Here is a 14,815-nt window from a genome sequence, read left to right on the forward strand (position 1 = left end):
CTGGAGGCAGCACTGGTAAGAACCTGGTTACTGCTAAAAGGGTTGTGTTCTGTGACCCCCCCCCCCCCTCCAACACCAAAGTGAGGGTTTGTTGTGGTGGTGGTGCATGTGATGAATAGTGAGGCCTTCGCCCTGCTGTGTGTGTGGAGACTATTGAAAGTTTTCTCTGTTTCTGTTCTTGCTTTAAAATGATCTCTTGTCAGGTCACGTTGACAAAATCCCTGGCCTGGGCGCTGAAGGAGGGAAAGGGAAATGGGACTTGATATACTGCCTTTCTGAGGTTTTTGCAACTATATTCAAAGCGGTTTACATATATTCAGGTACTTATTTTGTACAAGGGAAAACGGAGGGTTAAGTGACTTGCCCAGAGTCACAAGGAGCTGCCTGTGCCTGAAGTGGGAATTGAACTCAGTTCCCCAGGATCAAAGTCCGCTGCACTAACCACTAGGCTACTATGCCACACCCTTCCCCCTTTCTTCTAAATCTGTATTTTGATTGCTTCTCCCTTCCTTCTGGGGAAGCTTTATAATCTTGGCCCACTGGTACGACTGGTGATAATTTTCCTGAGGGGAGCCATCTGGTAAGACCGAGACGCACCTTCTGAATTTCTCTGTGGCAGAGGGTTTTGAAGATTCAGACGCAGCTTCTCACCTCTTATTAGAGAAGTCATGTGTAACCAGGTTCCCACCAGTCCTGCCTCCAGAATCAGCTGGGGTTGGAGAGGAAGTGTAACAGGTAGATTTGCACGGGCTGTGCACACTGAGAGATGCTGCAGGCTCTCCGGGGATTTGGATTTTAGATTCTGTTGTTGCTGTTTCAAAGACACATTCTCCCCTCGTCTTGTCTTGGTTTTAGAAGATGCTCTTTGTGTTTTGTGTTCTGTCCCTAGTACGTGTGCTCATTCACGGTGGAGGACCTTCCTCTCCAGAAGAAGATCTGCCTGATCCATGAGCGGCTTCAGTCTCTGAAGGTGAGGTCTGGGACTGGGCTGACCCTGCCCGAGGCATGTGGAGCGTGGCGATGGAAGTAGCATGTTGGTGGGGCGTAGAAAATGTCTCCCGGTGGATCCTAGCTTTAAAATATTCAGTACCATCAAAATATGTATGAAGTCTAAGGGCCAGTTGAGCACAAAGATTTCTTTCCCTGAATGGCTCTTGAACAACAGATAAGTGACACCACCAGTGGTATAGCTACATGGGGCCAGGGGGGCCTTGGCCCGCATAGATTTGGCCCTGGACCCCCCTGCCGACAACCCTCCCCCGCCGCCGCAGTCATCACCTACCTTTGCTGGCGGGGGACCTCAACCCCCGCCAGCCGAGGTCCCCCAGGACGTCTGACTCAGAAGAACGAAGCCTTACGCGGGAAAAGACAGAGGACCTCGGCTGGTGGGGGTTGGGGTCCCCCACCAGCAAAGGTAGGCGACGATTGCGGCAGCGGGGGAGGGGGGTCGAGAGGGTCGTCGGCAGGGGGGGGTTCAAAGTTGTTGGTGGCGGGGGGGGGGGGGGGTGTCGGCGGCAGTGGGGGGAGGCTAAAATGTGCCCCCTCACCACGGGCTCTGGACCCCCCTCCTGCCGAAGTCTGGCTACGCCCCTGGACACCACGTGAGCCACAGAGCTCGAGTTTGGATTGTGGATGTCACAGAGATTTTTCAGAATGAAAATAAAAACTCCAAATCCTCTGTGTGTTGCTGGATATCACAGGATGTTCTTAGGTTGTGTTATTACTATATCAGGGTCACTTAGTACAGCTGGGAGTGTAGGAACCATTACAAGTAAAGGTTGGAAAGATTGTTCACCTTTTATTTTTTAATGCTGTTTTCATCTTTCCTTGGGTACAAATTTAGATTGTAAACCCTCTGGGCACAGACAAATTCTTTGTGTTCTTTCCCTATTGTCTCTTCTCTCCACTGTTGCTCACCCCCCCCCCCCCCCAACCCCGCTTTCTTTCTCCCTGTTTCTCTCTGGTGGGGTCTCCAGGGTCTGGACCAACTAGAACTAGAGGAGCCTTTTTTGTGGGCTTTAGCGTCCTGAGTACTGGGTGGGAAGAATCAAGAGGAGAAATCTGAAGCTGCAGCCCCTCCCTAAAGGCTTTGCTGAGAGAAAGAGGAGGATGGGGGGCTGCTGTCCTTCGCAACATGCTGCAACTCAACCACAGCTCTGCTTGTTCTGCCTGGGGAACTGGCAGAGGGTCAGAGTTTGGGGGGTGCAGATGGTCTGCCAGTCTCCAGGGGGCCAATGATCAGAAGCTATCTAGCGCCCATGTTCACTCTTGTCCCATGATCAGAGCCAATGAGCGCATGAAACAATGCGCCTGCTGACTCTGACTGCAAGTAGCATGTAAAACAGGGCATTACCTATTCCTCCCAAACGCTCAACAGCTCCTACGGCAAACCCTACACCAGCTCAGAGCTAGCATTAGGGAGAATGGGGAGCCCTGTCTAGCATGCATTTGCATGCTTACAGGCCACCCCCTTGCTCCACACGCAAAGGGCTGGCAGTCTGATGGACCTACAGCCTCATAACTCCCCCCAACAGCAAAAAAACTGTTCCCACCCTCCACGATGGCCTAGTGCTTCCAACCTTTCCGCCTGTACCTTTAGAAGGGAGGAGGGGGCACTAGGCCACCGGGGAGGGAGGGGGTAGGGTTGCCCACTGGGCCAACAGGTAAAGTTTTTGGGTTTTTTTGCTGTTGGGGAAGGGAGAAGGCCACTGGGCCCCTTGTATGGGGTGGGAGGGGGGGGGGGAGGTGAGATGACATGTTTGACAGGTCTGGATTCTTTTTTTTTGGACAGCCTGAACCTGTGCCTTGGGTGGATGCCCAGACATAATCCTCCCACAGAAGTACCCCAGTGGTTAGAGCTAATCCCGCACCTAAATTTGCATGCTGTTAGCTCTGACCATCGGGGCTAATTTTACAGCGCTGTTTGGAACAGTGGAAGGAAATTGAGCATCGGGACCCAGGAGATTTAAGAGACTTAGATACACATCTGAAGGAGGCACTTGTATGATCTCTCAGCCTCCCTGGACCCTGGTTCTGCAGGACTAACATGACACTCGGTGGGTCTGGGTTTCTGCAGTCATCGTAACAATTTGGTCAGCAGGAGACTTCGTTCTTAAAGCAGCAGCATTTCCAAATGGATTTGTAGACATTTACTTTTCCCACTGTTAAAGCTGGAAATGTCCTTCGTAAACAGCTTAAAATACAAGGTGCTTCTTTTTTGCTGAACACCAGGTTCTGTCCTTACCTTTTGTCTTCTTTCCCTTTCTTTGTCTGTTGTAATCCACACAGACGTGCTTTGGGGCATTGAGCAATATATCAAATCCTCTAAAATTAAATAAAACGGGGAGGGGGGAATAGTTATGCTTTTCTATATGACGTTTCCTGCGTCTGCAGTATTTCTCTCCTGCCCCATCACAGCCCAGCTTTCACGCATGCAGAAATTGGGCTGCTCTGTCTTGTATGTGTATCCACTATATGATTTCAAAGGTGATCCCATGGCCGCGCTCCTGACATGTGGCTGCAGACAGGAGAAACCTCTGGTGCGTGAGCTTATTTTGTGTGTCTGGATTTTAGGTATACTTTTCTTTCTCTCTCTCCCCTCAGGGCTGTACTCGTCGGCTGTCTGTGATCCTGAAGTTCAGTGTGCAGGGAGTGAAGATGTACAGTGCAGATGGAGAGGTACCGTTAGTGATGTACCAAGGTTGGCTGTCACCCAGGGCGGGTTGCCACTATGCCTCCCCCACCCCTTCCCGAAGCGCATGATCCTCGCCACCCGGGGGTGCACGGAGCAGTCATGAGGCTGTCTGCTGCGCCGGTCCCTTGCCCTGGAACAGGAAATAATGTCAGAGGAGGCAGCCACGCCACTGCTCCATGCACCCAAGGCGGACCACCCCCACTGCCCTGCCCTTGGTATGCTACTCATACCTTTTATCTTTCCCTTAAACATATGCTGGTACCCTATCGAGAATTATAGGAAATGGACAGGTTGCGGCCTTCCAGTGCAGTCTCTCCTGCCTCCTGCACACACACCTTGGTTATAATGGGACAGGGTTTCCTTTATCCAGACACCTCAGTCTCCTGCTTTCATGTGCTTGCTTGGTACTGAACTGCCAGGAATGGAGGGCCAGCCCAACAACAACAATAATGCAGGACTAGGCAGTGGCCTAGGGTGGCAGCTTCTGGTGTGCACTAAAGACCAGTTGCAGGCAAAGGAATAGGTCCTGACAACCAGACATACACTTAGACTGGGGGGAGGTACTTTTCCAAGCAGGGAGGGGATAGGCAGATATCATACTGCCCATGTTCCTAGGTTATTCTGGGAGGGGTGCTGTTGGGGTCATCATGACTGTTGTGGGGGGGGGGGCAGTGACGTTCCTAGGGTGGCTGACACCCGGGGCTGATCGCCGATGCGACACCCCCTCCCCCCTGGCGAAAGGACACTCCCCCCCCCCCCCCCCCCCGGCGAAAGGACACTCCCCCAGGTGCATTTTTACCTGCGGGGGGGGGGGGGGTGCCGCGCGCCTGTCGGCTTCGCTCGTTCCATGCTCCCTCTGCCCCGGAACAGGAAGTAACCTGTTCCGGGGCAGAGGGAGCACGGAACAAGCGGAGCTGACAGGCGCGTGGCACCCCCCCCCCCCCCAGCGGCGTGCACCTGGGGCGGACTGCACCCGCCCCCCCCCCCTTGGTACGCCACTGTGGGGGGGGTGAGGGGGAAGGTGCAAAGCTGAATGTTTGTCTAGAGTGTCTAATACCCCTGCAGCGATGTCTCACACTGGCAGTATTTGAATTCAACCAAAGCTGTCTGATCAGAAGTATTTCTAAAGCATGCCAGCACTGTGTGAGAGCATCTTCAAATCCGGAGACTCCGTTGTACTGAACATGACACCCACGAGATCAGTGCAGACAGCTCATGGGCTAGGAAAGTGGTCGGTATAGTTTCAGTGGGGACCTATGTCGCCCCTCCTTTCCCACTTGAAAGTAGCAGGGTTGCATAGCTTTAGGAATAACTGAAGGTGTTTAAGCCCTGGAAACTAGAGTGAGCGAGAAGCATGGAAAAGGCGTACGAGATGGTACGTTTGTGGGCTGGTCGTAGGCTTGACACCAAATGAACTAACTAAGACCACTTAAATGGTCTGGGATAGTATGACTTGGGGGGGGGGGGGGCACTCATGTCCCTTCCCTTTCGTTGGAGGCCCTGAGCGCACTTTGTTATTGGTGGGATGGGGGGTGTTATATTCAAAAACAATTTAAAAAGTGAAGTCGTATTATGCTTTCATTGGAAAACTTTTAGCCTGCTGATTTGAGGAAGGCTCCATGTGTTCATTTGTTTTCTTGTGTTTTGGTTTTGTTCCTGATTTGGAGATGTAAGATTTCAGATGGATCTTGTTCTTCACTTCATACTTTTTGTGAAGTGTTCCAATAAGAGACTTCTGAAAATAATTAAAAAGAAAACACCTGAGACAGGAAAGAAACTGGATCTGTTTTTACCAGTGATGCCCGAGGACAATGTCCACATCACCTTTGTAACTGCATCACATCACTGTAACTTTGGCTAGCTGTAAAATTGTAAGCCACTTTGAACTGAAACTTGTTTTTGGATAATAGTGGGATACAAGAATAAATAAATAAATTTTAGGAATGAATTACCGAGGTCATGTCACGTGTGTGAGATACTGAAGAAAAGCAGCTCTGTGATTAGAGGTAGTTGATAGGACACATTTTACATTTACATAGTAGATGATGGCAGAAAAAGACCTGCACGGTCCATCCAGTCTGCCCAAGAAGATAAATTCATATGTGCTACTTTTTTATTTGTACTGTCCTTTTCAGTGCACAGACCCTATAAGTCTGCCCAGCACTATCCCTGCCTCCCAACCACCAGCCCCGGCACAAACCGTATAAGTCAGCCCAGCACTAATCCCGCCTCCCACCACCAGCTCTGGCACAGACCGTATAAGTCTGCCCAGCACTATCCCCGCCTCCCAACCACCAACCCCGCCTCCCAACCACCAGCTCTGGCACAGACCCTATAAGTCTGCCCAGCACTATCCCTGCCTCCCACCACCGGCTCTGGCACAGACCCTATAAGTCTGCCCAGCACTATCCCTGCCTCCCAACCACCAGCCCCGGCACAGACCGTATAAGTCTGCCCAGCACTATCCCTGCCTCCCACCACCGGCTCTGGCACAGACCGTACAAGTCTGCCCAGCACTATCCCTGCCTCCCAACCACCAGCCCCGGCACAGACCGTATAAGTCTGCCCAGCACTATCCCTGCCTCCCACCACCGGCTCTGGCACAGACCGTACAAGTCTGCCCAGCACTATCCCTGCCTCCCAACCACCAGCCCCGGCACAGACCGTATAAGTCTGCCCAGCACTAGTCCCGCCTCCCAACCACCAGCCCCAGCACAGACCGTATAAGTCTGCCCAGCACTATCCCCACCGCCCAACCACCAGCCCCGGCACAGATCGTTGTCATCTCAAAGTGGTACTAAAACGGAGACCAGCCAGTGGACTGAAGATCGAAATTGACCTGGGAAGGCGCATTTGAGGGAGATAACACCTGGGAGGAGACGGAGGCTATCACGGCCAGTAGAGACAGACGGAAAAAACGTTTTGCCCAGTGTGTAGCAATGCACAAAAGGAACTGAGAGGAATATATCTTAAACATGCTGAGTGGTATACAGTCCTTGGGTCTTGCAGGGCTCAGTTGGGTGGTTCTTTGTGAACCGGCTATCGCTAATATCTCATTCGTTGGAAACAAAAACAAGGCTCTGACTAATTACCCTAGTTTTATGGCTAGAAAAATATATTGGGCAAGTTCGTTGCCCTCATTTCTTCTTGTTGGTCATCTTATCCCACTTTTCTCACAAGTCTGGTCTGTCTTCCAGTTTCTCCTCTTCCTGTTCTCTACCCCCACCCCAATGGTATAAACCTCCCTTCATGCACCATTGTGGCCTTTTGTATCATAGGCTAGTGGGATGAGCTATACCTGTGCAGGTTTAGGGGTCTGTGGGACTTGCATTAAAGGTACTTCATGATGTAGATAGCTGGGGGTGAGGGGGGGAGTGAATGATATCAGAAGCTGGTAACGGAGGAATCTGACTGGGGTGGGGGGAGTGAGCGACATCAGAAGCTGGTAATGGAGGAATCTGACTGGGGTGTGGGGGAGTGAGCGACATCAGAAGCTAGTAATGGGGGAATGTGCCTGGGGGTGGGGGGAGAGTGACATCAGAAGCTGGTAATGGAGGAATCTGAAGGGGTGGGGGAGAGTGAGTAATGTCAGAAGCTGGTGATGGAGGTGATCAGCAGGTGGCTGGAGTTTTTGGGGAAGATGGGAGCACAGCAGACTGGTGGCAGGAGCCCAGTGTATGCTGTTACATGCATAGCTGTGAGACTGTGACTGAAGATGTGGCTGGCCACCTACTGCTAACTTGCCTTGACTTCATGCCAGTGACCAGATACTGTGGCCATTCTGTTTGTTTCTTTCCTTCTGACGTGCTTGGTAATGGCCTTTATGAAAGGTGCTTTAATTGAGGACTCTAGACAGATTCAGAAAGTGAATTATACGTGTTCTGACAAAGTTGTTAGAACTTAACTAGGATATAGTTCATAATTACTATTAATCAGAATCCGCATTCTTTCTGTCTGTGCTAATCCCATGAAGCCTTCAGAAGAGGAGGGAGTCTGAGCCAATCTGAAAGGCTTCTGGTGGAAATTTTCCCAAACTGTGCCGCTCTAGCCATGGGTTTAAAGAAAACAGCGCATCGGATTAGCGCCCGAGAGCATGTGTTGTGGACTGATGGGTCTTCACTGCTGTATCAGGGAACTCGCCAGCTCCTGAAGCTGGGGCTTTTATTTTTTTCTTCAAATAGCTGTTTAGCATTCCTGAATATTTAATCTCCTCTTAGTTTTATTTTACCGTGGTCCGTCCTTTCTTTTCCTTGTCTGCATAGTGCTGAGCTGCTGCTGTTTGGGTGTCAAAGGGGCAGTGTTTTGGCTCAGCTCACTTGCTCCTTTTCTCCATCTTTCCCTGGTCCCCTCCCCCCCCCCCCCCCCCCCCCCCCCCCCCCAACCAAGTAGGCAGCTGTCACTGCTTCAGTACCACACCTAGCCCGAGTGCCTGAGCAAGGAATTTTGCCCAGGTCTCCTAGTTGCCAGCTTGAGGTACTAAGAACAGACTCTTGGCTGCAATACAAATGTTGCTGCTGTAGGTATATTCTCCCATCAGGAAGCTGGAAGACACAATATTTTATATGAAACAGATTACAGTATTTTACTCCAGGCTCCATAAAGCCTTATGTTGATATAGTGCCTTGTCTGACAGACAGATTTAGGCTGTTTACAGACCAGGGGTGTAGCTATGGGGGGGCCACAGGGGCCTGGGCCCCTGCAAATTATGTCCGGGCCCCTGGTGTGGCTGGCAGGGGTCCCCAACCCCCACCAGCCAAAGCTTTCTTTAGCGCCGTCTGCGGCGCACCCGTGTTCCTGCCCTGCTCTTCTTGCTCCTCCTGCCCTGTGCACGCTGACGCTCCTTTACGTGAAACAGGACAGGAGGAGCAAGAAGAGCAGGGCAGGAACACGGGTGCGCCGGAGACGACGCTGAAGAAGGCTTCGGCTGGCAGGGGTTGGGGATCCCTGCCAGCAAAGGTATTTGCGAGAGGAGAGTGGGTGCGAGAAGGCGCGTGGCGGGGGGGGGAGGTGAAGCGAGGCATGGCAGTGGGGGGGATGGCGTCAGGGCGGCACTCAACATGTGCCCCCAAACTCAGGTTCTGGCCCCCTGTTACAGACTATATAACAATTGTGAAATGAGTTCCAGTATTTGGATAGGATATTGGCCAGGCCCTGACAAGATTCCCTTTCCCTTCCAAACGTCAGCAAAATCCCTTTTAGTCACCCAGTCTCAAACATCAACATTCCCCCCCCCCCCCCCCCCCCCACCGCCTACCTGCTCGATCCCTGGAGTCTAGGTTGGAATGGGTAAGGAGCAATGTCCATTTGTACTTACCTATCATGGTTGCCTGTTCAAAATGGCTGCCGCAGCCTCAGTAGAGAATTCCATAAATCTGGTGCAATGAAGAGGAAAGCTGAATGCCTTCTTGATTCAAGTTTTGCCAGTGCAGGGATAGGAAGCGCCAATTGGCATTAAAGAACAAAGATCACCTGTGTGTGGGCATGTAAGGAATAACGGGGGGTGACTGCGAACATCCCAACTTGGACATCTCAATTCCCATCTCGATGTTCTGTGCAAAATGGGCCTTCACGTGATTCAGGGTCAGCAATAGATATCTAAAATGTAGGTAGCAAACTTACAACTATGAATAATCGCTGTGGTTGTGCTGAAACCCAAGGAAACTGTCCAAGGAATGAAACCGAAAACCTGCGATTGGACTTTGGACCACTTAATGACACTGCTGGGCAAGTGAAAGTGGTTGGGAGCATTTAAGCAGTGACAGTTTGCAATCTCGAGTATGTTACAATTTGCTAGACTGCCAAGTCTCCTGCATTCAGCAGGAGACTCTCCTGCCCTCCCGCCAAAGCAGTGAAGTCTGTTGTTGAGATTTCATCGGCCACCACCGCTGCTTCTCCCAAGGCAGCAGCAGCGGAAAAACAAAACAAAAAAAAAGCATCCGATCCCTCCACCACGATGCAGCCTGTGCTGTGCAGCAACTACATCCACGACAAAAAACAAGCAAACGCGCGGAGCCGCAGCACTGCCTTCAGGCATGCGCTGTCAGTTCTGCCGGTCCTCTGCCCCCGGAACTCAAAGTTGACGTCAGCAGGGGCAGAGGACCAGCAGAGCCGACAGCGCATGCCTGAAGGCTGCTGCAGCCCCGCGTGTGCTTGGGGTTTTTTTTTGTCATGGATGTAGTTGCTGCACAGCACAGGCTGCATCGTGGTGGAGGGATCGGATGAAAACTTGAAGCCCATTGATTGGTCTCTGTAAGTAAGTAAATTGTAACCTCTGAGCTGCTGCATCCACGGTTGTCTTTTTTTTTTTTTTTTTTTTCTTTTTTTTTTTTATTACATTTTGTACCCTGCACTTTCCCACTCATGGCAGGCTCAATGCGGCAGGCAATGGAGGGTTAAGTGACTTGCCCAGAGTCACAAGGAGCTGCCTGTGCTGGGAATTGAACTCAGTTCCTCAGGACCAAAGTCCACCACCCTAACCACTAGGCCACTCCTCTGCCTGTTGGTAGCATTTTTTGTTATTTATCTCACTTAAATTTAAAAAACAAAATTGCTGGCTTGTGCAGTATACAGATGTACTCAGAGGAAGTATAATAAGGGAATAACTTTTCATAGGTAGAGTAGCAATTTGTTAGAAAGTGTAATCAGTGTATCATTTGGAGGAGCTGGTTATAGGGACACCCTAGCACTGTTACATTGGTGTTCAACATTCAGAGTTTCTATTTATTTATTTACTTTACTTTATATAATTTATATCCCATAATTGAACATGAATTAAACTTAAAATGTTTTTTTTTCCTATGCCTACATCAAAAGAAATTCAAGATGACACAAGGTAGAGTGGGTGGAGCCAAAAAAATGGGTGGAGCCAAGACAGAATGGGCATGGCTGGGGCGTGTACAAAAATCGGGACCCCTTGGCAGCTCTGTATTCTACTACTACTACTACTACTACTATTTAGCATTTCTATACAGTGCAGTAAATTTAAAACAAATCGGAGAAAATTTTTCTTCACCCAACGTGTAATTAAACTCTGGAATTCATTGCCGGAAAATGTGGTGAAGGCGGTTAGCTTAGCAGAGTTTAAAAAGGGGTTGGACGGTTTCCTAAAGGACAAGTCCATAAACCGCTACTAAACGGATTGGAAAAATCCAAAATCCCAGGAATAACATGTATAGAATGTTTGTACGTTTCGGAAGCTCACCAGGTGCCCTTGGCCTGGATTGGCCGCTGTCGTGGACAAGATGCTGGGCTCGATGGACCCTTGGTCTTTTCCCAGTATGGCATTACTTATGTACTTATATTCGGTGTAAAGTTACATCAAGATTAAGTGCAGATACCCCAAGAGACCTGTCCCCCAAGTAGTTATGCAGTGACTACAATAGTAAAAAAGTCTTAAGCAAGCATTTTAAATCTTTTCGAAGATGACTCTGCAGAAATATCAAAAGGGAGTGAGTTTGAGAGGATCAGAGCAGCAGCCGGGGGCAATGATTAAAGGACATCGGGCATCATCCCTGTGATGTCTTGTGGTATCGCCCGATGCATGTAGGTGGGGAAGACGCTTCTGTGGACTTGGCCACGTCTGATCACTTAAACCTTACAGCCAGTGGGTTCTTGTGTTCATTAACTTCCCCCACCCCCTCTTCCCAGAATCTTTTATTTTTAACTTACTGACAATCTGGAAAAGCAGTAACGGTTCCAGAGATGCTGAAGAAATCTCCTGGTGCTCTGTTTTAATACAGACTCTCCTGATGGCTCACGCTCTTCCACGGATCCTGTACACTACTTGCCGGCCCAGGGACTGCCAGTTTGCATTTGTGGCTCGGAATCCACAGAGCCCAAGCCATGAGCTTTTCTGCCACCTGTATGTTGGCAGCCAGTCCAGCGAGGTATGAGCTATTCTGATCTCTTATGTGCATTAGTAATTATTGGTGTGTCAAAGCTTTAAACCTGCATTACTTAAAGTAGCAGAACTAACTTATTTCCAGTCGTCGGCTGTATAAGTGGAACAATGGCGTAGCCACAGGTGGGCCTGGGTGGGCCAGGGCTCAGGCCCACCCAACAGTAGTACACGTTTAGCAGTAGTTGGTGGGGATCCCAAGCTCCGCCAGCTGAAGACATCCCCCTGATAGTAATTAAAACACTGTTCTCCACGATACTGGCATCTGTGCATGCTCAGTTTTCAGCGCATGCCTACTGCAGACTGCCAAGGTGGAAAGAAGCGTTTTCCCGCCCGCTCAGATATTTTTCTGGTGGGGGTTGGAAAGAACACTTGGTGCCCACCCATTTCTTGCCTAGGCCCACCCAAAATCTGTTGTCTGGCTACGCCCCTGAAGTGGAAGCCTGGGTTTTGCTCTCTTATGACCTGTGGATTAATGTTTTCAGCCTGTAGAATCTAGCTGGCTGGATCCCTCTGAAAGTTGTCCTGGAAGTGGCTGGTCTTCATTCCCGGTCCTTGAAGGCCGCCAGCAGCTCAGGTTTCAAGGGTATCCCTAATGAATATGCATGAAAGATTTGCATACAATGGGACCAGTAGGCATAGTCATTAGGTATCCTAAAAACCTGAGCTTTTGGCAGCCCTAGAGGGACAGACTGAAGGCCGAGGCCCTAAAAAAGGCGATCCTATAATTTAGATGCCCCTTGAGTGCCAGCAAAGGTAGGCGACGACTGCGGCGGCGGGGGAGGGTTGGCAGCGGGATGGGGGGTCGGCAATGGCGCCGAGGGGGGGGGGCTCTCTGGACCCCCCTCCCGCCAAAGTCTGGCTACGCCCCTGGCATGTGGTACATGTAGTTGTAAACTGATGCAGTCTTTGTCATGTGGCCCATGTGTAGGCATGTTCTGGGGTAGAGAGCAGGCAGTTTTTAAAATACACGTGTATTTTACGTGCTGACATTACATCTGTGCAAGTTTTTATATACGTGGCTTCTCAGTGTAGCTGTGATTTCTGCTGATTTCAGCTGGTCTTTTATAAAGACACATTAGCACCTGTTAAGTTCCCTTCTGTTGGGGTTTTTTTGTTCCTAGAGATTGCAAAATGCACACGTGCACCAGAGTGAAACCAGGACTGGCTCTGCCTGTCTAGTTAAGACATAGAACTCGGGTCTGGTCTCTGACCCTGCTGGGAGTAGCTGATACGTTGTTTTCTTGCCAGGTGCAGCTATGGAACCTGCTGCTCTGTCGCTCCTTCCAGCTCCATTACCAGGCAGTGCATCCTGGGGAGCAGGAGCCCTCCTGCATGGAGCCAGCGAGGCCACCAGAGAGAGGCGCTGGGGTGGCACGAGAACCATTAGACTCGGAAATCTCGCAGAACGTCGATGCCCTGGTGTCCTTTCGCAGGCTCCCAGGCACCAGTGTGGTGAGTTAATCCAGCTGTTTCTGCTGTGTATTAATTTTAAATGAAATTGGGGCCAGGTGAGGCATCAGTGATAGAGAATGCCAAAACCCCCAGCCTCTGACATCATCGCCACAGGATGGCAAATGCAAATGAATATGCTAATATCCTCTGCCCCCCCAAATGAAACAGTCAAACTACGCCCATGGGGTGGGGGGTAGCAGAAACTGGAAGACTGAGGGAAAGGATTGGATTTGGGGATTGGTGGGATAGGGACAACAGGAAAAGAACAAACAGGGACTCGGATTGGATGAGAAAGTGGGGACTTTGAAAGATAGAGCCGGGGGACAGAACAATGAAATCTGTGTTGTGGAGGGATATAAGAGAAGAATTAGTGATCTCAAAAGGTGGTGAAAAGGGGGCAAAGGAAATGGTGAAAGAGGGATAAGAGATGGAAGTTTTCCTATTCTGTATTTTATTTAATGTTTGTAAGCCACATTGTGCCTGCATGAGTGGGAAAATGTGGGATATAAGTGAACAATAAATAAAATAAGAATGGGCTTCAGTCTAGGGAGCAAATAATTGAGAGGGAAGCAGTTGGAGCTTGAGGAGAGATGAAAAACTGAGGAAAGTAGATAATAAGGGCTGAGGGGCTAAGTACAGATAGTCGAAATGAAGGACTAGGATAGGGAGTAGGTGAACATTTCTGATTTTGTCTAACGACTCTGCAGACTTTACTCAGCCTCCCCTTCCTTGTGTCTTTCCTATCATTTTTGTAGTTTTACCCCTTCCTCATAAATTTCTTTCTACATTATATCTCCTTTATCATTGTAATTTATTAGATTGTGAACGCTGCCATAGGGGATGGATAATAAATTCTAAATAAACTTGAAAGCTGAACTATAGAGGGGGATATGGGGATAATTGGAGCCCTAGATAAGGGGTGAGAGTGGGAGATGGAAAGCTCAAACGTGAATGAAAAGCAGGAGGAGGAGGAGGGTGAAAAACAGAAAATCGGTGGTAAAGTACATATTTATTTCACAGCATTTGATAATACTGCAAGGGGTCCAGTAATGGCGACTGTGTGGGATTAAGTTGGGGATATATATAAACTTGCTGTTTGTCTATTTATGGTGGGCAAAATCACCATAGCAGCCTATTGGAAATGCCCTTCATTACCTGCAGAAGATCAGCTACTCGGACGTATGTCCCAGCTGACAGCTATTCACCAAGGAAGACCGTTGCACTTTCACAAGATTTGGGACGTTTGAGACTTGGCAGGGACAGTCACCTATCAGCGGGTTGTCCTGAGAGGGTACACTGGATGTTGTGTTAAATTGGAGCTGCAGTTAGGGCACTTTGGATAGTTTTTGCTGGGTTTCGGGAGGGGGGGGGGGGGGAAGAAATCGTGGAACAATCTGTGTTTATGATGCATTTTGGCTGTATTACGAAAAACTATCGTTTTGACAGTACCTTTTCTGCAGTGATTCCCCAACTACTGCCCTGCAGCATCAGCCCCAATACCAAGCCCCCCAACCCTGTAGTATGACACCGGCCCTGGAATTGTCTTAATTTGTACTTATGACTGTCTGGTAGGGGGTTGCTTGGAGGAGTAGCCTAGTGGTTAGTGCAGTGGACTTTGATCCTGGGGAACTTAGTTCGATTCCCACTGCAGCTCCTTTTGACTCTGGGCAAGTCACTTAACCCTCCATTGCCCCTGGTACAAAATAAGTACCTGAATATTTGTAAACCGCTTTGAATGTAGTTGCAAAAACCTCAGAAAGGCGGCATGT

General features: G+C 49.7%; 1 protein-coding gene across 3 annotated transcripts in view; it reads left to right on the top strand.

The window, feature by feature from the left end:
• SH2D5 (SH2 domain containing 5) overlaps nucleotides 1-14,815 on the top strand; it is a 30,799-nt gene that overhangs the window by 4,214 nt on the left and 11,770 nt on the right. For 2 of the 3 annotated variants that reach the window (XM_030186132.1, XM_030186134.1), the window contains exons 3-6: nucleotides 890-970; nucleotides 3,604-3,678; nucleotides 11,434-11,580; nucleotides 12,843-13,046. In XM_030186132.1, coding sequence (XP_030041992.1) covers nucleotides 890-970; nucleotides 3,604-3,678; nucleotides 11,434-11,580; nucleotides 12,843-13,046 — 507 coding nt within the window. The remainder of the gene's footprint in view (nucleotides 1-889; nucleotides 971-3,603; nucleotides 3,679-11,433; nucleotides 11,581-12,842; nucleotides 13,047-14,815) is intronic. The other variant, XM_030186133.1, reaches the window with a different exon arrangement.

This window comes from Microcaecilia unicolor, chromosome 13 (genome assembly GCF_901765095.1).
Source record: "Microcaecilia unicolor chromosome 13, aMicUni1.1, whole genome shotgun sequence".
Classification (NCBI taxonomy): domain Eukaryota; kingdom Metazoa; phylum Chordata; class Amphibia; order Gymnophiona; family Siphonopidae; genus Microcaecilia; species Microcaecilia unicolor.